At 39.4% G+C, this 24234-nt stretch overlaps 2 protein-coding genes across 2 annotated transcripts in view; one reads left to right on the top strand and one right to left on the bottom strand.

Moving 5' to 3' along the window:
* The first annotated feature begins 550 nt into the window (after positions 1 to 550).
* On the top strand, positions 551 to 3923 carry LOC144452093 (protein FAM151B-like). Its single transcript, XM_078143105.1, has 2 exons — positions 551 to 737; positions 3250 to 3923. The coding sequence occupies exons 1-2, from the start codon at positions 551 to 553 to the stop codon at positions 3921 to 3923; spliced, it is 861 nt and encodes a 286-aa protein (XP_077999231.1).
* Positions 3924 to 6252: 2329 nt separating this feature from the next.
* LOC144452278 (mevalonate kinase-like) overlaps positions 6253 to 24234 on the bottom strand; it is a 52114-nt gene continuing 34132 nt past the window's right edge. The window contains exons 6-10 of the mRNA XM_078143345.1: positions 23973 to 24045; positions 18289 to 18379; positions 16784 to 16900; positions 9500 to 9653; positions 6253 to 6531 (exon numbers count right to left, since the gene is read on the bottom strand). Coding sequence (XP_077999471.1) covers positions 6356 to 6531; positions 9500 to 9653; positions 16784 to 16900; positions 18289 to 18379; positions 23973 to 24045 — 611 coding nt within the window. The 3' untranslated portion in view covers positions 6253 to 6355. The remainder of the gene's footprint in view (positions 6532 to 9499; positions 9654 to 16783; positions 16901 to 18288; positions 18380 to 23972; positions 24046 to 24234) is intronic.

Below are 24234 nucleotides of genomic sequence, written 5' to 3'. Positions count from 1 at the left end.
ACTTACCGTGAAAGTTCGCACCTCTGGTTCGCACTTGCACTACGCTCTCGCGATGTATACATCTAGACTGGAACACAGACAATTCTGTGACTTGAAGGAGCACTAGCACTGCACGTGAAGTACAAGTGACACATGTGCATGATGTGAATAACTATATACACAAACAAATTGTAACGTGTGCAAAATGCGCAGGCGTAAACCCGAATATGTATTAAACCAGACACAGGCGTTGTTTACCAGTCACATGCGTTACTGGCAACTCTCATGTCTGCAAACTCGACAACGCGCGTACTGCCTCTATCGAAAACACTGTCTGCACAGCGGTCGAAAACATGACGTCTTATGAATGCTGATATGTACAGAAATTCATCAGCAGTGAACTATTTACTGGCAACTTCCAGGGCTGAATATAGGCATATCAATCTGTGAAGTACTAAACTGTAGTCTGAAAAGTCCAGTCATTGAATTGGTCGGCTTATAAAATGTATGTATGTATATATGTATGTACACAGTATACCTCGGTACAGTAGTATAACCACTCACTACCCATATGCTATTACATGCACAAGCGGAAACCATCAACAACGAACAACGGGATCTTTTTAAAGTGGGGACTTTATCTACAGAGGAAGGGAAGATGGACAGTATATGCAATATCTCTGAAATAACAGATGGACTAAATGTAACATGGGCTCATGCTGTTAACAGTGAAGATCGACTAGTCAAGGCATTGCAAAGTAAGAATGATTCATAAATATCGAAACATAGTCTTACTCTTAGGCAAAAGTAAAGTGGCCATATGGATGAGGATTGGTATTTGGATTTTTAGCACAACTAAATGACCAAATTCTCATTAAAATTTGCCCGCACACGGAAGGAATCAGTGCAAGGAAATTACCACGAGTGAAATTTTGCTCAGCTGATTTCTCAAGTGTGTATCTAAGCTTTACACAGTGTCAACTCCTTATTTAGTCAATAATATAAACAGTAACAGCATACTACAATTACAACATACATGAGGTATAATTTCTTGAAGTTCAAACAAAATCCATGGTCAGTAGCCAACTGAACTGTTTCTGTCATGTTATTACTGTTTATAGCATTAACTAAATAAAAATAAAGAGTCCACACTGTGTAAGTGATGTGTGTGTTATCTTTATGGTGTCTATCTCAACATGAAAACTTGTGATCAGGCTCACTAATCTTTGGAAAGCTTCTCGAAAATGAACTATAATAACCATGATACTGTATCTATTTCAAAATAATTGTACAAATTAATATGTGCTGCCAACAATTAGCTCCTATTGTTCTCTAGTGCTATTGTTCTCTAGTGCTATTAAACAAAATGGTAAAAAGCCTCGAACTTACATCACTCCAGGATAGACGCACAGCAAACAGGCTAATTTTTCTATACAGGGTGGTTGAGGGCCTAGTACCAGCAATTCAACCAGCGGACTATCTTAAACCCATAAGACCCAAAAGATCTATAAAAGCTAGGAAATTTGCCGACTGTATCTCAGCTAACATTGTTGAACAAAGAGTTACTAACAACTCAAAGTGCTTTGAAATTGACAATTGTAAAACTGCTCAATACAAACAGTCATTCTTTGTAAAAACACTAGTAGACTGGAACCATCTGGACAATAGTACTGTGTGCGCTAAATCTTGTGACGCCTTTAAAATGGCAGTCACTGTCAAAAACCATTCTGACTATAAATACTCTCCCCCGGTGTGTTATTCCTTACCCAGGACCTACACCGTAACTATACAGATACAGATACAGAATGGTCCATTGTTATCTATGTGACCATCATGTCCTTGGACAGCCATACCTCACAACTTAATTTCAATTAACCAAATCTTAGCTGACAGACACAAGTGTTATATGCATGTTGATTTATTTTGAGACCTTGTATGACTTACTTTATGGCCAAATTTGTCAAGAAAAAATTCACATTTTGGATCATAACTCAAAAAGCAGAATACAGAGAGACTTCAATCATGTTTTATCAGCAATAAAGTTTTCTAATATTAAGACCTTGATCTTTGAAATTGACCTCTAAGCCTTCAAAGTTTTCTAATATTAAGACCTTGATCTTTGAAATTGACCTCTAAGCCTTCAAAGTTTTCTAATATTAAGACCTTGATCTTTGAAATTGACCTCTAAGCCTTCAAAGTTTTCTAATATTAAGACCTTGATCTTTGAAATTGACCTCAGCCTTCAAAGTTTTCTAATATTAAGACCTTGATCTTTGAAATTGACCTCTAAGCCTTCAAAGTTTTCTAATATTAAGACCTTGATCTTTGAAATTGACCTCTAAGCCTTCAAAGTTTTCTAATATTAAGACCTTGATCTTTGAAATTGACCTCTAAGCCTTCAAAGTTTTCTAATATTAAGACCTTGATCTTTGAAATTGACCTCTAAGCCTTCAAAGTTTTCTAATATTAAGACCTTGATCTTTGAAATTGACCTCTAAGCCTTCAAAGTTTTCTAATATTAAGACCTTGATCTTTGAAATTGACCTCAGCCTTCAAAGTTTTCTAATATTAAGACCTTGATCTTTGAAATTGACCTCTAAGCCTTCAAAGTTTTCTAATATTAAGACCTTGATCTTTGAAATTGACCTCTAAGCCTTCAAAGTTTTCTAATATTGAGACCTTGATCTTTGAAATTGACCTCTAAGCCTTCAAAGTTTTCTAATATTAAGACCTTGATCTTTGAAATTGACCTCAGCCTTCAAAGTTTTCTAATATTAAGACCTTGATCTTTGAAATTGACCTCTAAGCCTTCAAAGTTTTCTAATATTAAGACCTTGATCTTTGAAATTGACCTCTAAGCCTTCAAAGTTTTCTAATATTAAGACCTTGATCTTTGAAATTGACCTCTAAGCCTTCAAAGTTTTCTAATATTAAGACCTTGATCTTTGAAATTGACCTCTAAGCCTTCAAAGTTTTCTAATATTAAGACCTTGATCTTTGAAATTGACCTCAGCCTTCAAAGTTTTCTAATATTAAGACCTTGATCTTTGAAATTGACCTCTAAGCCTTCAAAGTTTTCTAATATTGAGACCTTGATCTTTGAAATTGACCTCTAAGCCTTCAAAGTCAAAAGGAATGTTTGCAGTAACTTGCACAGACACAAATAATGAGTAATAATTCATTTACATTGCTCTTCATATAACATAGATTTATGCTTATGTTTTTGTCTTTACATAGTATGCAAGTCAATATTGTGTTGTTTTATTTCAGCAAACTGTACCATGTTGGAAGCTGATATCTTACTGAACACATCTGGTGTTCCTATAATGGCACATCCACCAGATAATGATAGTGACATCACTTTGCATAAATGGGTTGACATGGTGTTGCAGAGCAGGCATGGTATCAAGCTTGATGTAAAGGAATTAGCAGCATTAGAGCTGACATTACTCATTCTTATCTCTCGAGCTGATGATTTGAAACAGCGCCCTCTGTGGTTGAATGCTGATATTATACAGGGACCAAATGGGGATGAACCAATAAATGCCAGCCTCTTTATTGATACATGCTGTCAACATTTACCAACTGCTACTCTTTCAGTTGGTTGGACTTGTAATTGGACAAAAAATAAACAAACTGATGGATACACCTGGGATATGATATATAGTATGTTAAAATATGTCAAAAATATGCATCAACCAATCACCTTTCCTGTTTGTGCAGTTTTCATGAAAACTTCTCTTGACAAGTTTCTATGGTTACTGGGAGAGAGTAAGTCATTCTCACTTACACTGTGGAGTCATCCCCATCACCCAATCCACATTCCCTCTCTTCTTCAACTCCGTAGTCAAGTTGACAAGAATAGAGTGTTTTATGACTTTCCCTCAAATCAAATACAGCAATTTAGGAATGCTGTTGAAGAAATGGAACAGCAGGGTATTTAGACAAACCACTGAAATACAATTAAAGATGCACTAACTGCAAGGGAACATTTATTGAAAATGTTTTGTTCGAATACCATAACTTACTCATTTGATGTAGTGTTTACTGTCAAGATTAGTCTACATACATGTACTCCATTTGAACACTTTCAGGATAAAATAACATTAACAAATTGAACACTACAATAAAATTATAAAATCATGTAGCAATGGGATTCATTGATTATGTAATAACTTAATATTTGTTCATTCTTTAGTATCTAGGTAAGGGTGAACACTCCACCAATTGTACCATTAATACATATTATATACAAGTATATAGGTAAGGGTGAACACTCCACCAATTGTACCATCAATACATATTATATACAAGTATTTAGGTAAGGGTGAATACTCCACCTATTGTACCATTAATACATATTATATACAAGTATTTAGGTAAGGGTGAATACTCCACCTATTGTACCATTAATACATATTATATACAAGTATTTAGGTAAGGGTGAACACTCCACCTATTGTACCATTAATGGTACAATACACACACACACACACACACACACACACACACACACACATATATATATACAATATAAGTGGATAGATAGCAAAAGTTTGAAGTCATCCTTACTTCCAATCCCAAGTTGAAATCTTGATAGCGACGTTTCGGTGTGTCTAGCACATCAAATTAATATATATATTTTTGTACATGTCTATGCTATATTCCAAACCCATCCACTCTACATAATGCTAACACTCTAAGGCTAGTCAAACTATGAAAAATTGTATGTTTGATATTAGTGAATTTACACAAGATTTACTGGTGAATTTCATTCATATTAATGTGAATTGATATCTGGAGATACTGGTCATTGGTGAAGTAGTACTTTTAATTCATATTAATGTGAATTGATATCTGGAGATACTGGTCATTGGTGAAGTAGTACTTTTAATTCATATTAATGTGAATTAATATCTGGAGATACTGGTCATTGGTGAAGTAGTACTTCTACTTCCTGGTGAATGGTGATCTAAGAGGGGTATGCACACCCCCCCCCCCTCCCATTTGATCAGTTTGTATGTATAGAAAGAGATTACTCTTTCCACAAATTGCCATAGCTTTCTTCCACTCATCATTGTGTTACTAGACATTACTGTCAATATACTATAAAATATTTGAAACGCTGTATCAAGTATTGGGTAAAACTGATTGGTATGGAAAGTGATAGGTATCCCAAAGTGGGTTATTTAATGCTGAAAAGACTTGATCAAGCAGGTAGAAAAACTTGGGCTACACATGTTAAGCGTTTGTTGATGAAATATGGATTTGGTATTGTTTGGTTTGAGCAGCAGGTTGGTGACCAAGAAGTTTAAAAAAAATTATTTTCTCAAAGATTAAGAGACTGCTGTTTACAGGAATGGTCTACCGCAATCAATGATTCAGCCAGATTTCATACATACAGTGAATTCAAATCAGAACTTGAACCTGAAAAGTATCTGACATGTATTTCAGTTTTTGCCTTTAAACAGGCTCTGGCTCGATTTCGATGCTCAAGTCACAAACTTAGAATTGAAACGGGAAGACATGAAAATGTGTTTCTAGACGATCGTAACTGTCCTTTCTGTACTCAACAAAATGTAACTATTGTAGAAGATGAATATCACTTTCTTTTGATATGTCCACTATATGCTCTTGACAGAGTTAGATATATTCCACCACAATTTCATATTTTTCCGTCCAAGGAAATGTTTATTTCCCTTCTTTCTAGTACAAACCCTCACCTTATACACCGTTTATCAATTTATGTATTTAAGTCTTTTAAGACAAGAGAGAATTTTGTTCAATTATAGTTATACCTGGCATCTACAAATGTTTTTCTTATCTCTCCATAGCGTCATTTATGTATTTATGTATTTATGAATTTATTAGTTTCTGTTCATTTTGACCGATCCTTTTATGTGAAATATTACTTTCTTTGTATGATGGGCCGTGGCCCTTTACTGAAAATAAATCTATCTACTGTCAATATACTCTGTCCATCAACTTCCATAGCTTTCTGTTACCCATCATTGTGCATTACTAGCCATAACTTCCCTAAATGTTCTAATTGGCGAAATAGAAAATGGCAAAATGGGGAAATAAACAAGAAGAGAGTGATGAGAAATGAAGATGAATAAGAAATCCAATAAATGACAAATGTATTAAAATCTAACAAATCATCAAAGTTGATCTCAATACTTTGCCTCATAACCTATTTACAAAGTTGTCCATAAACATTTACTGTTCGTTATGTAGTAAAAGAAATCCAGGCTTACAAAAGGTATGCAGCAGGAATGAGTTGATTTTATTGGAAATGGAAAGTATGAATGAGATAATTACATGTCATAAATTTTGTAATTAAACAGCTTAAAACATTTGACTCCTGCTTCCTGTATTAAAGAACTCTTTGAAAAGTTGTTGGTATGCCACTACTATTTGGATTATCACACATTTCCTGATGTATGTCTGTGTGTCTTGTAACACCTCGTCCTCCTATAGTGGTTGGTAAGCACTCAAAGCCAAGGACTTGTAATTCTTGTTGGATTGCATTAATTGTTGATTCTTGTGTGTCTGTAACAAAAGGCAATTGTATTACACAGTTAAACTGCACAATGTAAGTCTGTAACTTTAGGCAAGATTGAAAAAAACAAACATGTAAACCAATTCACTCATACCTCTGAAATTAATATCTTAAGCTGTTGTATTTTATCTGTGCATACATTTTATGTATAGTTTGATATGTTATGTGTGTAGCTAATACACAAGTTAGATTATTGATTAAAGATGAGGGAATGTTTGTTGGGCAATGCAGTCATCAATGTGAGAATTTGGTAGTCAAAACTTAGGCTCTGACATGTTGCTGCATAGCATTTTGATATGGGCTACACATAATTTAATAACTATGTTTATTGAGTTTGTAGAAAATTCTCTCTTTCTGTGTATGAAAGGGAGAATTCGGAATTGCTGTAATTCCACTGTGTGACCATCGTATATACAGAACCGGCAACTCCACAATTTCATTCAGTGAATCTACCATTAGTCCAGTTAAAATATTGACGATTTCATTCAGTGAATCTACCATTAGTCCAGTTAAAATATTGACGATTTCATTCAGTGAATCTACCATTAGTCCAGTTAAAATATTGACGATGCACTTAGATGTGTTTGTTGACTGAATAGTGACAGTAATGGTATCTAAGTAAATATATACCATTTTTACTTCTATCTTTCAAGAAACTTGTTTTGTACGTGGCAAACTCACACACTAATAATTTTATCTACATGTAGCTACACAACAGTAAAGTCCTAGGAAAGACATAGTTGGAAGTGTGATAAGACCTAACGGCTGGAAGTGTGACAAGACATCATGGCTGGAAGTGTGGTAAAACATGACTGGAACATGGTTGATGTACTCTCATGTTCACCTACATGTATAGTAATGTATGTGTAGCACTAGGAGTGGAAGTTATGGTGTTGACCAATCAATCCAATGTATGTGTAGCACTTGGAGTGGAAGTTATGGTGTTGACCAATCAATCCAATGTATGTGTAGCACTAGGAGTGGAAGTTATGGTGTTGACCAATCAATCCAATGTATGTGTAGCACTAGGAGTGGAAGTTATGGTGTTGACCAATCAATTGAATGTATGTGTAGCACTAGGAGTGGAAGTTATGGTGTTGACCAATCAATTGAATGTATGTGTAGCACTTGGAGTGGAAGTTATGGTGTTGACCAATCAATTGAATGTATGTGTAGCACTTGGAGTGGAAGTTATGGTGTTGACCAATCAATCCAATGTATGTGTAGCACTAGGAGTGGAAGTTATGGTGTTGACCAATCAATCCAATGTATGTGTAGCACTTAGAGTAGAAGTTATGGTGTTGACCAATCAATCCAATGTATGTGTAGCACTTGGAGTGGAAGTTATGGTGTTGACCAATCAATTGAATGTATGTGTAGCACTTGGAGTGGAAGTTATGGTGTTGACCAATCAATCCAATGTATGTGTAGCACTAGGAGTGGAAGTTATGGTGTTGACCAATCAATCCAATGTATGTGTAGCACTTGGAGTGGAAGTTATGGTGTTGACCAATCAATTGAATGTATGTGTAGCACTTAGAGTAGAAGTTATGGTGTTGACCAATCAATTGAATGTATGTGTAGCACTTGGAGTGGAAGTTATGGTGTTGACCAATCAATTCAATGTATGTGTAGCACTTGGAGTGGAAGTTATGGTGTTGACCAATCAATTGAATGTATGTGTAGCACTTGGAGTGGAAGTTATGGTGTTGACCAATCAATCCAATGTATGTGTAGCACTAGGAGTGGAAGTTATGGTGTTGACCAATCAATCCAATGTATGTGTAGCACTTGGAGTGGAAGTTATGGTGTTGACCAATCAATTGAATGTATGTGTAGCACTTAGAGTAGAAGTTATGGTGTTGACCAATCAATTGAATGTATGTGTAGCACTTGGAGTGGAAGTTATGGTGTTGACCAATCAATTCAATGTATGTGTAGCACTTGGAGTAGAAGTTATGGTGTTGACCAATCAATTGAATGTATGTGTAGCACTAGGAGTGGAAGTTATGGTGTTGACCAATCAATCCAATGTATGTGTAGCACTTGGAGTGGAAGTTATGGTGTTGACCAATCAATCCAATGTATGTGTAGCACTAGGAGTGGAAGTTATGGTGTTGACCAATCAATCCAATGTATGTGTAGCACTTGGAGTGGAAGTTATGGTGTTGACCAATCAATCCAATGTATGTGTAGCACTTGGAGTGGAAGTTATGGTGTTGACCAATCAATCCAATGTATGTGTAGCACTTGGAGTGGAAGTTATGGTGTTGACCAATCAATCCAATGTATGTGTAGCACTAGGAGTGGAAGTTATGGTGTTGACCAATCAATCCAATGTATGTGTAGCACTAGGAGTAGAAGTTATGGTGTTGACCAATCAATTGAATGTATGTGTAGCACTAGGAGTGGAAGTTATGGTGTTGACCAATCAATTGAATGTATGTGTAGCACTTGGAGTGGAAGTTATGGTGTTGACCAATCAATTGAATGTATGTGTAGCACTTGGAGTAGAAGTTATGGTGTTGACCAATCAATTGAATGTATGTGTAGCACTTGGAGTAGAAGTTATGGTGTTGACCAATCAATCCAATGTATGTGTAGCACTTGGAGTGGAAGTTATGGTGTTGACCAATCAATCCAATGTATGTGTAGCACTTGGAGTGGAAGTTATGGTGTTGACCAATCAATCCAATGTATGTGTAGCACTAGGAGTGGAAGTTATGGTGTTGACCAATCAATCCAATGTATGTGTAGCACTTAGAGTAGAAGTTATGGTGTTGACCAATCAATCCAATGTATGTTATTTTTATGACACACCTAGGTGGTAGAATTCTATTTTGCAGATAACAAGAAATTGAGTCATACTTTGACTTAAAAGGCATGGTCTGATGGTTAACACCAAGATAAATGAACACTCATGTGACTGACCTTTGACCTTGTCAGCTGATCTCTTACCTTGTCTGAGTAATGTGACAGCACATCCTCCACCACCAGCTCCAGTCAACTTAGAATGTAGTTTATACTTTGAGCTGATCCTACAGACTTGTTCCAAAGCATCATGGGATACACCCAGAACTGCTAAATGATGTTGGTTTATGTCAATTAATTCCTGCAATGTAAATACATGTAGATAGACAACTGTAAATAACAAGTGTTATAAGTACACAGCTGTCAAGAACTATAAATAGATAGACAACTGTAAATAACAAGTGTTATAAGTACACAGCTGTCAACAATTATAAATAGTTATATAACTGTAACTACGTAGAATTGTCACAAATTGTAAATAGACAACTGTAGACAACTGTAAATAGACAACTGTAGACATTTGTAAATAGACAACTCTAAATAGACAACTGTAGACAACTGTAAATAGACAACTGTAGACAACTGTAAATAGACAACTATAGACAACTGTAACTAGACAACTGTAAATAGACAACTGTAGACATTTGTAAATAGACAACTGTAAACAACTGTAAATAGACAACTGTAGACAACTGTAAATAGACAACTATAGACAACTGTAACTAGACAACTGTAAATAGACAACTGTAGACAACTGTAAATAGACAACTGTAGACAACTGTAAATAGATAACTGTAGACATTTGTAAATAGATAACTGTAATAGACAACTGTAGACAACTGTAAATAGACAACTGTAGACAACTATAAATAAACAACTGTAAATAGACAACTGTAGACAACTATAAATAGACAACTGTAAATAGATAACTGTAAATAGACAACTGTAGACATCTGTAAATAGACAACTGTAGACAACTGTAAATAGACAACTGTAGACAACTGTAAATAGACAACTGTAGACATCTGTCAATAGACAACTGTAAATAGACAACTGTAGACAACTAAATACACAACTGTAAATAGGCAACTGTAGACAACTGTAAATAGACAACTGTAGACAACTGTAAATAGACAACTGTAGACTACTAAATACACAACAGTAAATAGACAACTGTAGACAACTGTAAATAGACAACTGTAAATAGACAACTGTAAATAGACAACTGTAGACAACTGTTGACAACTGTAAATAGATAACTGTAAGTAGACAACTGTAGACAACTGTAAATAGCCAACTGTAGACAACTGTAAATAGACAACTGTAGACAACTGTAAATAGACAACTGTAGACAACTAAATACACAACAGTAAATAGACAACTGTAGACAACTGTAAATAGACAACTGTAAATAGATAACTGTAAATAGACAACTGTAAATAGACAACTGTATACAACTGTAAATAGGCAACTGTAGAGAACTGTAAATAGATAACTGTAAGTAGACAACTGTAGACAACTGTAAATAGACAACTGTAGACAACTGTAAATAGATAACTGTAAATAGATAACTGTAAATAGACAACTGTAGACAACTGTAAATAGGCAACTGTAGACAACTGTAAATAGATAACTGTAAGTAGGCAACTGTAGACAACTGTAAATAGACAACTGTAGACAACTGTAGACAACTATAAATAGATAACTGTAAGTAGACAACTGTAGACAACTGTAAATAGACAACTGTAGACATCTGTCAATAGACAACTGTAAATAGACAACTGTAAATAGACAACTGTAGACAACTGTAAATAGACAACTGTAGACAACTGTAAGTAGACAACTGTAGACAACTGTAAATAGACAACTGTAGACAACTGTAAATAGACAACTGTAAATAGATAACTGTAAATAGACAACTGTAGACAACTGTAGACATCTGTCAATAGACAACTGTAGACATTTGTAAATAGACAACTGTAAATAGATAACTGTAGACAACTGTAAATAGACAACTGTAAATAGACAACTGTAAATAGATAACTGTAAATAGACAGCTGTAGACAACTGTAAATAGACAACTGTAAATAGATAACTGTAAATAGACAACTGTAAAAAGATAACTGTAAATAGACAACTGTAGACAACTGTAAATAGACAACTGTAAATAGATAACTGTAAATAGACAACTGTAGACAACTGTAAATAGACAACTGTAGACATCTGTCAATAGACAACTGTAAATAGACAACTGTAGACTGTAAATAGACAACTGTAAATAGACAATTGTAGACAACTGTAAATAGACAACTGTAAATGGACAACTGTAAATAGATAACTGTAAATAGACAACTGTAGACTGTAAATAGACAACTGTAGACAACTGTAAATAGACAACTGTAGACAACTGTAAATAGATAACTGTAAATAGACAACTGTAGACTAAATAGACAACTGTAGACATGTCAATAGACAACTGTAAATAGACAACTGTAAATAGACAACTGTAGACTGTAAATAGACAACTGTAGACAACTTTCAGGAGGTGCAGGGTAACAGGTTTTGTATATAAGTACAGGTCATATGTAAACCGTCTGCATCTTGGTGTGACACTATTTACATCAATGTACCTTTGGATACTTTATTAGGGATACTATTTGTTCTATTTAGATATAACCACTGACAGCTTGTAGTGAAGGATCCGGAGCATGACTCAATGACGAGGAGGTCCCTGGTGCATTTCCCTGTATAATACATTAATTATCCTTTGTAACACTTGCAGATCATAAGTCTGAATTCCAAATTAGCAGGGCAGTAAGTGATAAATGCACCTTTATTTCTATGTGGTTGTAACTGTCTTACATGTATTGATGTGTCCTTTGTAAGTAGGTTCAACTGGGAGACATCTTGATGAGCAATTTTTGAATACCTGGTGTATACATGTCTTTGACAAGGAAAGGGAGTAGCCAGTTTCTGTGGAGTCTTGATACATTTGTCACTATTATAGCATTTCTGATTTCTATTTCAGATGTTTGTAAGATTTGTGATGTGTTATCTTGTGCTATGAAACACTGGAGCTAACACAATTAACAGTCATGCATTTCATCATTTCCCTATCACTTAGGTGGTTCCGTTCCATCTTCAAATGATCTTAACTATAGCTTGTACTAACTGCCACTGAGACCTCTAGTCTCAATTTTTACTTCCCTTTCATTTCACTTATTTTGGGCCGTTTTCTTGGGTTTATGATCAATTACCCCAATCCAGTTTACACTTAATTGGATACTGTATATATGTTCAACAACTCTTAACCTAACTTACCTGCCAGGTCTTTACCATGGATACATGTACTTCAAAACACAAATTCATGTCCTAACTACCTGCCAGTGATCTCCCTGGGTGGCTAGACTACAGACACCTGCCAGTGATCTCCCTGGGTGGCTAGACTACAGACACCTGCCAGTGATCTCCCTGGGTGACTAGACTACAGACACCTGCCAGTGATCTCCCTCTGTAGCTAGACTACAGACACCTGCCAATGATCTCCCTCGGTAGCTAGACTACAGACACCTGCCAGTGATCTCCCTGGGTGACTAGACTACAGACACCTGCCAGTGATCTCCCTCAGTAGCTAGACTACAGACACCTGCCAGTGATCTCCCTGGGTGACTAGACTACAGACACCTGCCAGTGATCTCCCTCGGTAGCTAGACTACAGACACCTGCCAATGATCTCCCTCGGTAGCTAGACTACAGACACCTGCCAGTGATCTCCCTGGGTGACTAGACTACAGACACCTGCCAGTGATCTCCCTGGGTGACTAGACTACAGACACCTGCCAGTGATCTCCCTCGGTAGCTAGACTACAGACACCTGCCAATGATCTCCCTCGGTAGCTAGACTACAGACACCTGCCAGTGATCTCCCTGGGTGACTAGACTACAGACACCTGCCAGTAATCTCCCTGGGTGACTAGACTACAGACACCTGCCAGTGATCTCCCTGGGTGGCTAGACTACAGACACCTGCCAATGATCTCCCTCGGTAGCTAGACTACAGACACCTGCCAGTGATCTCCCTGGGTGGCTAGACTACAGACACCTGCCAGTGATCTCCCTGGGTAGCTAGACTACAGACACCTGCCAGTGATCTCCCTGGGTAGCTAGGCTACAGACACCTGCCAGTGATCTCCCTGGGTAGCTAGGCTACAGACACCTGCCAGTGATCTCCCTGGGTAGCTAGACTACAGACACCTGCCAGTGATCTCCCTAGGTAGCTAGACTACAGACACCTGCCAATGATCTCCCATGGTAGCTAGACTACAGACACCTGCCAGTGATCTCCCTCGGTAGCTAGGCTACAGACACCTGCCAATGATCTCCCTGGGTAGCTAGACTACAGACACCTGCCAGTGATCTCCCTGGGTAGCTAGACTACAGACACCTGCCAGTGATCTCCCTCGGTAGCTAGGCTACAGACACCTGCCAGTGATCTCCCTGGGTAGCTAGACTACAGACACCTGCCAGTGATCTCCCTGGGTAGCTAGACTACAGACACCTGCCAGTGATCTCCCTCGGTAGCTAGGCTACAGACACCTGCCAGTGATCTCCCTGGGTAGCTAGGCTACAGACACCTGCCAGTGATCTCCCTGGGTGACTAGACTACAGACACCTGCCAATGATCTCCCTGGGTGGCTAGACTACAGACACCTGCCAATGATCTCCCTCGGTAGCTAGACTACAGACACCTGCCAATGATCTCCCTGGGTAGCTAGACTACAGACACCTGCCAGTGATCTCCCTCGGTAGCTAGACTACAGACACCTGCCAGTGATCTCCCTGGGTAGCTAGACTACAGACACCTGCCAGTGATCTCCCTGGGTAGCTAGACTACAGACACCTGCCAGTGATCTCCCTGGGTGACTAGACTACAGACACCTGCCAGTGATCTCCCTGGGTAGCTAGACTACAGACACCTGCCAGTGATCTCCCTGGGTAGCTAGACTACAGACATCAGCCAGTGATCTCCCTGGCTGACTAGACTACAGACACCTGCCAGTGATCTCCCTGGGTAGCTAGGCTACAGACACCTGCCAGTGATCTCCCTGGGTAGCTAGACTACAGACACCTGCCAATGATCTCCCTGGGTAGCTAGGCTACAGACACCTGCCAGTGATCTCCCTGGGTGGCTAGACTACAGACACCTGCCAGTGATCTCCCTGGGTAGCTAGACTACAGACACCTGCCAGTGATCTCCCTGGGTGGCTAGACTACAGACACCTGCCAATGATCTCCCTGGGTAGCTAGGCTACAGACACCTGCCAGTGATCTCCCTGGGTGGCTAGACTACAGACACCTGCCAATGATCTCCCTGGGTGACTAGACTACAGACACCTGCCAGTGATCTCCCTGGGTAGCTAGGCTACAGACACCTGCCAGTGATCTCCCTGGGTGGCTAGACTACAGACACCTGCCAGTGATCTCCCTGGGTAGCTAGACTACAGACACCTGCCAATGATCTCCCTGGGTAGCTAGACTACAGACACCTGCCAGTGATCTCCCTGGGTAGCTAGACTACAGACACCTGCCAGTGATCTCCCTGGGTAGCTAGACTACAGACACCTGCCAGTGATCTCCCTGGGTGGCTAGACTACAGACACCTGCCAGTGATCTCCCTGGGTGACTAGACTACAGACACCTGCCAGTGATCTCCCTGGGTAGCTAGGCTACAGACACCTGCCAGTGATCTCCCTGGGTAGCTAGACTACAGACACCTGCCAGTGATCTCCCTGGGTGACTAGACTACAGACACCTGCCAGTGATCTCCCTGGGTAGCTAGACTACAGACACCTGCCAGTGATCTCCCTGGGTAGCTAGACTACAGACACCTGCCAATGATCTCCCTGGGTGACTAGACTACAGACACCTGCCAGTGATCTCCCTCGGTAGCTAGGCTACAGACACCTGCCAGTGATCTCCCTGGGTAGCTAGACTACAGACACCTCCAAGTGATCTCCCTGGGTAGCTAGGCTACAGACACCTGCCAGTGATCTCCCTGGGTAGCTAGACTACAGACACCTGCCAGTGATCTCCCTGGGTAGCTAGACTACAGACACCTGCCAGTGATCTCCCTCGGTAGCTAGGCTACAGACACCTGCCAGTGATCTCCCTGGGTAGCTAGACTACAGACACCTGCCAGTGATCTCCTTGGGTAGCTAGGCTACAGACACCTGCCAGTGATCTCCATGGGTGACTAGACTACAGACACCTGCCAGTGATCTCCCTGGGTAGCTAGACTACAGACACCTGCCAGTGATCTCCCTCGGTAGCTAGACTACAGACACCTGCCAGTGATCTCCCTGGGTGGCTAGACTACAGACACCTGCCAATGATCTCCCTCGGTAGCTAGGCTACAGAAACCTGCCAGTGATCTCCCATGGTAGCTAGACTACAGACACCTGCCAGTGATCTCCCTGGGTAGCTAGACTACAGACACCTGCCAGTGATCTCCCTCGGTAGCTAGACTACAGACACCTGCCAATGATCTCCCTCGGTAGCTAGGCTACAGACACCTGCCAGTGATCTCCCATGGTAGCTAGACTACAGACACCTGCCAGTGATCTCCCTGGGTAGCTAGACTACAGACACCTGCCAGTGATCTCCCATGGTAGCTAGACTACAGACACCTGCCAGTGATCTCCCTGGGTAGCTAGACTACAGACACCTGCCAGTGATCTCCCTGGGTGGCTAGACTACAGACACCTGCCAGTGATCTCCCTGGGTAGCTAGACTACAGACACCTGCCAGTGATCTCCCTGGGTAGCTAGACTACAGACACCTGCCAGTGATCTCCCTGGGTAGCTAGGCTACAGACACCTGCCAGTGATCTCCCTGGGTAGCTAGGCTACAGACACCTGCCAGTGATCTCCCTGGGTGGCTAGACTACAGACACCTGCCAGTGATCTCCCTGGGTAGCTAGACTACAGACACCTGCCAGTGATCTCCCTGGGTAGCTAGACTACAGACACCTGCCAATGATCTCCCTCGGTAGCTAGACTACAGACACCTGCCAGTGATCTCCCTGGGTAGCTAGACTACAGACACCTGCCAGTGATCTCCCTGGGTAGCTAGGCTACAGACACCTGCCAGTGATCTCCCTGGGTAGCTAGGCTACAGACACCTGCCAGTGATCTCCCTGGGTATTCATTTCATACATTCCAAATTTCTCACAAATGTTCATGGTTAATGAACAGTAACCATATTTTTCTGAGATATACTTTTGCCCTGTGTTCTACATTACTTTTGGAATGTGAGAAGTTGGCAACTTGTCATGTGAATAGTGTTGAGTATAAAGCATCTCAAGATCAGATATTACTTTGTTTTGTTGCCTCTTGGTGTAACTGAATTTGATGAGGTCATGTGATTACTTACTTCAAGTTCTTGAATAATTTCATGTGACTGATCCTTGGCCATCTTGGAAAATAAACTTTGGCACCTGGTTGCTATTGCTTCAATGGAATCAAGTACTGGAGCAATTATTTCTGGAAACTGACAATGAAAATATAATCATGATGGTAATTAATGAACATCTGAATAAGGAGATGATAGTCATGTGACAGTCATGTGACAATTCTTCCTAGAAGACACACTCTAACATGAACCACAATACATTCCCTGGAGAGATACAGTGTGTATGTAGACAATGTAGACATAAATGTACTGTACATGTACAGATGTATCTCAAAGTTCACAGTTACCTGTGGTGTGTATGCAGACCTACTGGATAGACATTGTATCCAAAAGCTCCAGGTACCTGTGGTGTGTATGCAGACCTACTGGATAGACATTGTATCCAAAAGCTCCAGGTACCTGTGGTGTGTATGCAGACCTACTGGACAGACATTGCATCCCAAAGTTCACAGTTACCTGTCCAAAAAATGACTTGTATCCCAGGCATCGAAATGAATTTTTTCGCCCACCTGCGAAATGGCGGGTAACTTTGAAAATGACATGCCCAACCACATTTTCTACCTGCCCAATGTACAGTTGGCTATTATAGTATGTCAGTGTGGCACAGTGGTCATTCACTTCATATTGAGTTTGCCATTTTAAAGTAAGCATGGTCCTACCAACCAAACCTATGATAGCCAAATTGAGTGCAATCATGTTTCAAAAACTAGAGAGATATAGATTTGTTAATTTCACCTTTGAACAAATGAATATCAGCTTGTTTTTTATCGCTAGTGTTCGTGTTTTTAAAACAATTTTTCAACCACGTTCCCAAACATTATATGTTTCTGGAGGTGCAATAAATAACTATTATTATAATAAAAATTATTACATTCACTTTGTAACTTTGTGCCATGAACAAAGGTCTTCCAAGGTCATAGGTCATGAAAAACGCATTTACCATTATGCAATTTACACATTTCCCCAATGATATGCCTGATTTAAAGTTATAAACTGGTCAAAACAGTTGTTTTTTGAGAAATGCAATCAGCTTTTTAACAATTTTGAGCATAATTTAGAAACTGATAGAAACAATTGATGCAAGGGTAGCCACTTCATTTGATGAAAATCAACCTTATCATTTGCCCTGGCATTGAATAGTTCAATATTATAATTTACCAAGAAAGATAGTGATTCTCAGCTTGGTTACTAATTATTCAGGATTAAGTTAGGAATACGTCATGTGGGCATAATGCATAATGAACTCTTGTGATAAAATCCTTCCTGTTTTAAGATTTCAAAGTTAAATAAGTTACTGGGGAGTTATTTTATCCCCTTAAATCATATTGAATTAACACTATAGTATTCAATACAAGTGTATTAAAAGACAGAAATAAACCTAACTGGACTTGTCCTTTGAAATAATCTCATTTAAAACTAGAATTCACAATTTCTAAATATATATCAATTTTAAACATCCTACATACCTGTTCATATTTACTTCTGACATTTGCAACCATAGTTTTAGTACTTCTAGGAACTTTAGTGTTTACTAACAGTATCCTTAGTAACGGAACTCTAGAAAACAAGCAAACACAAATATGTTATAACACAATACAATCTTGATTATAAGGCTTTGGTGTGTAATAGTCTGTCTGTTACATTTCCATTGACACTATTTGGTGTGTAGTAGTCTGTCTGTTACCTTTCCAGTGACACTATTGGGTGTGTAGTCTGTCTGTTACCATTCCATTTTGGTGTGTAGTAGTCTGTCTGTTACCTTTCCAATGACACTATTGGGTGTGGAGTAGTCTGTCTGTTACCTTTCTAATGACACTATATGGTGTGTAGTCTGTCTGTTACCTTTACAATGACACTATTGGGTGCGGAGTAATCTGTCTGTTACCTTTCTAATGACACTATTTGGTGTGTAATAGTCTGTCTGTTACCTTTCCAATGACACTATTTGGTGTGTAGTCTGTCTGTTACCTTTCCATTGACACTATTTGGTGTGTAGTAGTCTGTCTGTTACCTTTCCAATGACACTATATGGTGTGTGGTCTGTCTGTTACCTTTCCATTGACACTATTGGGTGTGGAGTAGTCTGTCTGTTACCTTTCTAATGACACTATTTGGTGTGTAATAGTCTGTCTGTTACATTTCCATTGACACTATTTGGTGTGTAGTAGTCTGTCTGTTACCTTTCCAGTGACACTATTGGGTGTGTACTCTGTCTGTTACCTTTCCAATGACACTATTGGGTGTGTAGTAGTCTGTCTGTTACCTTTCCAGTGACACTATTGGGTGTGTAGTCTGTCTGTTACCATTCCATTGACACTATTTGGTGTGTAGTAGTCTGTCTGTTACCTTTCCATTGACACTATTTGGTGTGTAATAGTCTGTCTGTTACCTTTCCAGTGACACTATTGGGTGTGTAGTCTGTCTGTTACCTTTCCATTGACACTATTTGGTGTGTAGTAGTCTGTCTGTTACCTTTCCATTGACACTATTTGGTGTGTAATAGTCTGTCTGTTACATTTCCAGTGACACTATTGGGTGTACAGTCTGTCTGTTACCATTCCATTGACACTATTTGGTGTGTAGTAGTCTGTCTGTTACCTTTCCATTGACACTATTTGGTGTGTAATAGTCTGTCTGTTACCTTTCCAGTGACACTATTGGGTGTGTAGTCTGTCTGTTACCTTTCCATTGACACTATTTGGTGTGTAGTAGTCTGTCTGTTACCTTTCCATTGACACTATTTGGTGTGTAATAGTCTGTCTGTTACCTTTCCAGTGACACTATTGGGTGTACAGTCTGTCTGTTACCTTTCCATTGACACTATTTGGTGTGTAATAGTCTGTCTGTTACCTTTCCAGTGACACTATTGGGTGTGTAGTCTGTCTGTTACCTTTACAATGACACTATTGGGTGTGGAGTAGTCTGTCTGTTACCTTTCTAATGACACTATTGGGTGTGTACTCTGTCTGTTACCTTTCCATTGACACTATTTGGTGGGTAGTAGTCTGTCTGTTACCTTTCCATTGACACTATTTGGTGTGTAGTAGTGTGTCTGTTACCTTTCCAATGACACTATTGGGTGTGGAGTAGTCTGTCTGTTACCTTTCTAATGACACTATTTGGTGTGTAGTAGTCTGTCTGTTACCTTTCCATTGACACTATTTGGTGTGAAGTAGTCTGTCTGTTACCTTTCCAATGACACTATATGGTGTGTGGTCTGTCTGTTACCTTTCCATTGACACTATTTGGTGTGTAGTAGTCTGTCTGTTACCTTTCCAATGACACTATTTGGTGTGTAGTAGTCTGTCTGTTACCTTTCCAATGACACTATTTGGTGTGCAGTAGTCTGTCTGTTACCTTTCCATTGACACTATTTGGTGTGTAGTAGTCTGTCTGTTACCTTTCCAATGACACTATTGGGTGTGGAGTAGTCTATCTGTTACCTTTCCATTGACACTATTTGGTGTGGAGTAGTCTGTCTGTTACCTTTCCAATGACACTATATAGTGTGTAGTAGTCTGTCTGTTACCTTTCCAATGACACTATTTGGTGTGTAGTATGTCTGTTACCTTTCCATTGACACTATTTGGTGTGGAGTAGTCTGTCTGTTACCTTTCCATTGACACTATTGGGTGTGGAGTAGTCTGTCTGTTACCTTTCCATTGACACTATTTGGTGTGGAGTAGTCTGTCTGTTACCTTTCCAATGACACTATATGGTGTGTAGTAGTCTGTCTGTTACCTTTCCAATGACACTATTGGGTGTGGAGTAGTCTGTCTGTTACCTTTCCATTGACACTATTTGGTGTGGAGTAGTCTGTCTGTTAACTTTCCAATGAAACTATATGGTGTGTAGTAGTCTGTCTGTTACCTTTCCAATGACACTATTGGGTGTGGAGTAGTCTGTCTGTTACCTTTCCATTGACACTATTTGGTGTGGAGTAGTCTGTCTGTTACCTTTCCAATGACACTATATGGTGTGGAGTAGTCTGTCTGTTACCTTTCCAATGACACTATATGGTGTGTAGTAGTCTGTCTGTTACCTTTCCATTGACACTATTTAGTGTGTAGTAGTCTGTCTGTTACCTTTCCATTGACACTATTGGGTGTGGAGTAGTCTGTTACCTTTCCATTGACACTATTTGGTGTGGAGTAGTCTGTCTGTTAACTTTCCAATGAAACTATATGGTGTGTAGTAGTCTGTCTGTTACCTTTCCAATGACACTATTGGGTGTGGAGTAGTCTGTCTGTTACCTTTCCATTGACACTATTTGGTGTGGAGTAGTCTGTCTGTTACCTTTCCAATGACACTATATGGTGTGTAGTAGTCTGTCTGTTACCTTTCCAATGACACTATTGGGTGTGGAGTAGTCTGTCTGTTACCTTTCCATTGACACTATTTGGTGTGGAGTAGTCTGTCTGTTAACTTTCCAATGAAACTATATGGTGTGTAGTAGTCTGTCTGTTACCTTTCCAATGACACTATTGGGTGTGTGGTCTGTCTGTTACCTTTCCATTGACACTATTGGGTGTGGAGTAGTCTGTCTGTTACCTTTCCATTGACACTATTTGGTGTGGAGTAGTCTGTCTGTTACCTTTCCAATGACACTATATGGTGTGTAGTAGTCTGTCTGTTACCTTTCCATTGACACTATTTAGTGTGTAGTAGTCTGTCTGTTACCTTTCCATTGACACTATTGGGTGTGGAGTAGTCTGTCTGTTACCTTTCCATTGACACTATTGGGTGTGGAGTAGTCTGTTACCTTTCCATTGACACTATTTGGTGTGCAGTAGTCTGTCTGTTACCTTTCCATTGACACTATTTGGTGTGTAGTAGTCTGTCTGTTACCTTTCCAATGACACTATTGGGTGTGGAGTAGTCTGTCTGTTACCTTTCCATTGACACTATTTGGTGTGGAGTAGTCTGTCTGTTACCTTTCCAATGACACTATATGGTGTATAGTAGTCTGTCTGTTACCTTTCCAATGACACTATTTGGTATGCAGTAGTCTGTCTGTTACCTTTCCATTGACACTATTTGGTGTGTAGTAGTCTGTCTGTTACCTTTCCATTGGCACTATTGGGTGTGGAGTAGTCTGTCTGTTACCTTTCCATTGACACTATTGGGTGTGGAGTAGTCTGTCTGTTACCTTTCCATTGACACTATTTGGTGTGTAATAGTCTGTCTGTTACATTTCCAATGACACTATATGGCATGTAGTAGTCTGTCTGTTACCTTTCCAATGACACTATTTGGTGTGGAGTAGTCTGGCGTAGTCTGTCTGTTACCTTTCCAATGACACTATTGGGTGTGGAGTAGTCTGTCTGTTACCTTTCCATTGACACTATTTGGTGTGGAGTAGTCTGTCTGTTACCTTTCCAATGACACTATATGGTGTATAGTAGTCTGTCTGTTACCTTTCCAATGACACTATTTGGTATGCAGTAGTCTGTCTGTTACCTTTCCAATGACACTATATGGTGTGTAGTAGTCTGTCTGTTACCTTTCCAATGACACTATTTGGTGTGTAGTATGTCTGTTACCTTTCCAATGACACTATTTGGTGTGTAGTAGTCTGTCTGTTACCTTTCCATTGACACTATTTGGTGTGTAGTATGTCTGTCTGTTACCTTTCAAATGGCACTATATGGGGTGTATAGAAGTCTGTCTGCTACCTTTCCAATGACACTATATGGTGTGTAGTGGTCTGTCTGTTACCTTTCCAATGACACTATTTGGTGTGTAGTCTGTCTGTTACCTTTCGGATGACACTATTGGGTGTGTAGTCTGTCTGTTACCTTTACAATGACACTATCGGGTGTGTAGTCTGTCTGTTACCTTTCAAATGACACTATATAGTGTATAGTAGTCTGTCTGTTACCTTTCCAATGACACTATTTGGTGTGTGGTCTGTCTGTTACCTTTCCAATGACACTATTTGGTGTGTGGTGTGTCTGTTACCTTCCCAATGACACTATTTGGTGTGTAGTCTGTCTGTTACCTTTCCAATGACACTATATAGTGTATAGTAGTCTGTCTGTTACCTTTCCAATGACACTATTTGGTGTGTGGTCTGTCTGTTAATTTACCTTTCCAATGACACTATATGGTGTGTAGTAGTCTGTCTGTTACCTTTCCAATGACACTATATGGTGTGTAGTAGTCTGTCTGTTACCTTTCCAATTACACTATATGGTGTGTGGTCTGTCTGTTACCTTTCCAATGACACTATATGGTGTGCAGTCTGTCTGTTACCTTTCCAATGACACTATATGGTGTGTGGTCCATCTGTTACCTTTCCAATGACACTATTTGGTGTGTAGTCTGTCTGTTACCTATCCAATGACACTATATGGTGTGTGGTCTGTCTGTTACCTTTCCAATGACACTATATGGTGTGTGGTCTGTCTGTTACCTTTCCAATGACACTATATGGTGTGTGGTCTGTCTGTTACCTTTCCAATGACACTATTTGGTGTGTGGTCTGTCTGTTACCTTTCCAATTATACTATATGGTGTGTAGTAGTCTGTCTGTTACCTTTCCAATTACACTATATGGTGTGTGGTCTGTCTGTTACCTTTCCAATGACACTATATGGTGTGTGGTCTGTCTGTTACCTTTCCAGTGACACTATTTGGTATGCAGTAGTCTGTCTGTTACCTTTCCAATGACACTATATGGTGTGTAGTAGTCTGTCTGTTACCTTTCCATTGACACTATTTGGTGTGTAGTAGTCTGTCTGTTACCTTTCCAATGACACTATATGGTGTGTAGTCTGTCTGTTACCTTTCCATTGACACTATTTGGTGTGTAGTAGTCTGTCTGTTACCTTTCCAATGACACTATATGGTGTGTAGTCTGTCTGTTACCTTTCCATTGACACTATTTGGTGTGTAGTAGTCTCTCTGTTACCTTTCCAATGACACTATATGGTGTGTAGTCTGTCTGTTACCTTTCCATTGACACTATTTGGTGTGTAGTAGTCCATCTGTTACCTTTCCAATGACACTATATGGTGTGTAGTCTGTCTGTTACCTTTCCAATGACACTATATGGTGTGTAGTAGTCTGTCTGTTACCTTTCCAATTACACTATATGGTGTGTGGTCTCTCTGTTTTTCATATTAGAATATACTAACATGTGACTTACCTTTCCAATGGCACTATATGGGGTGTAATTTTTCCATCTTGATCCGTAACTTTTTGAAAATGTATTGCCCCTCCTTGTGAAAAGAAAAGACATAAAAGTGAAGTACATGAAGTAGAGTTTACAATTAGGATTGATATATTGCTAGCCTGGCTGTTTCATTTATACATCTCAAACTTATAACAATAAATTTATCCATGGCCCATTAGGTATTAATTTCAGTCCAAGATTTGATTGTGATCAGAAATGACTAATGAAACACAGT

This window comes from Glandiceps talaboti, chromosome 22, assembly GCF_964340395.1.
Source record: "Glandiceps talaboti chromosome 22, keGlaTala1.1, whole genome shotgun sequence".
Classification (NCBI taxonomy): Eukaryota; Metazoa; Hemichordata; class Enteropneusta; family Spengelidae; genus Glandiceps; species Glandiceps talaboti.
Note: the sequence above shows the minus strand (reverse complement) of the source record. Positions and strands in the feature narration are given on the sequence as shown.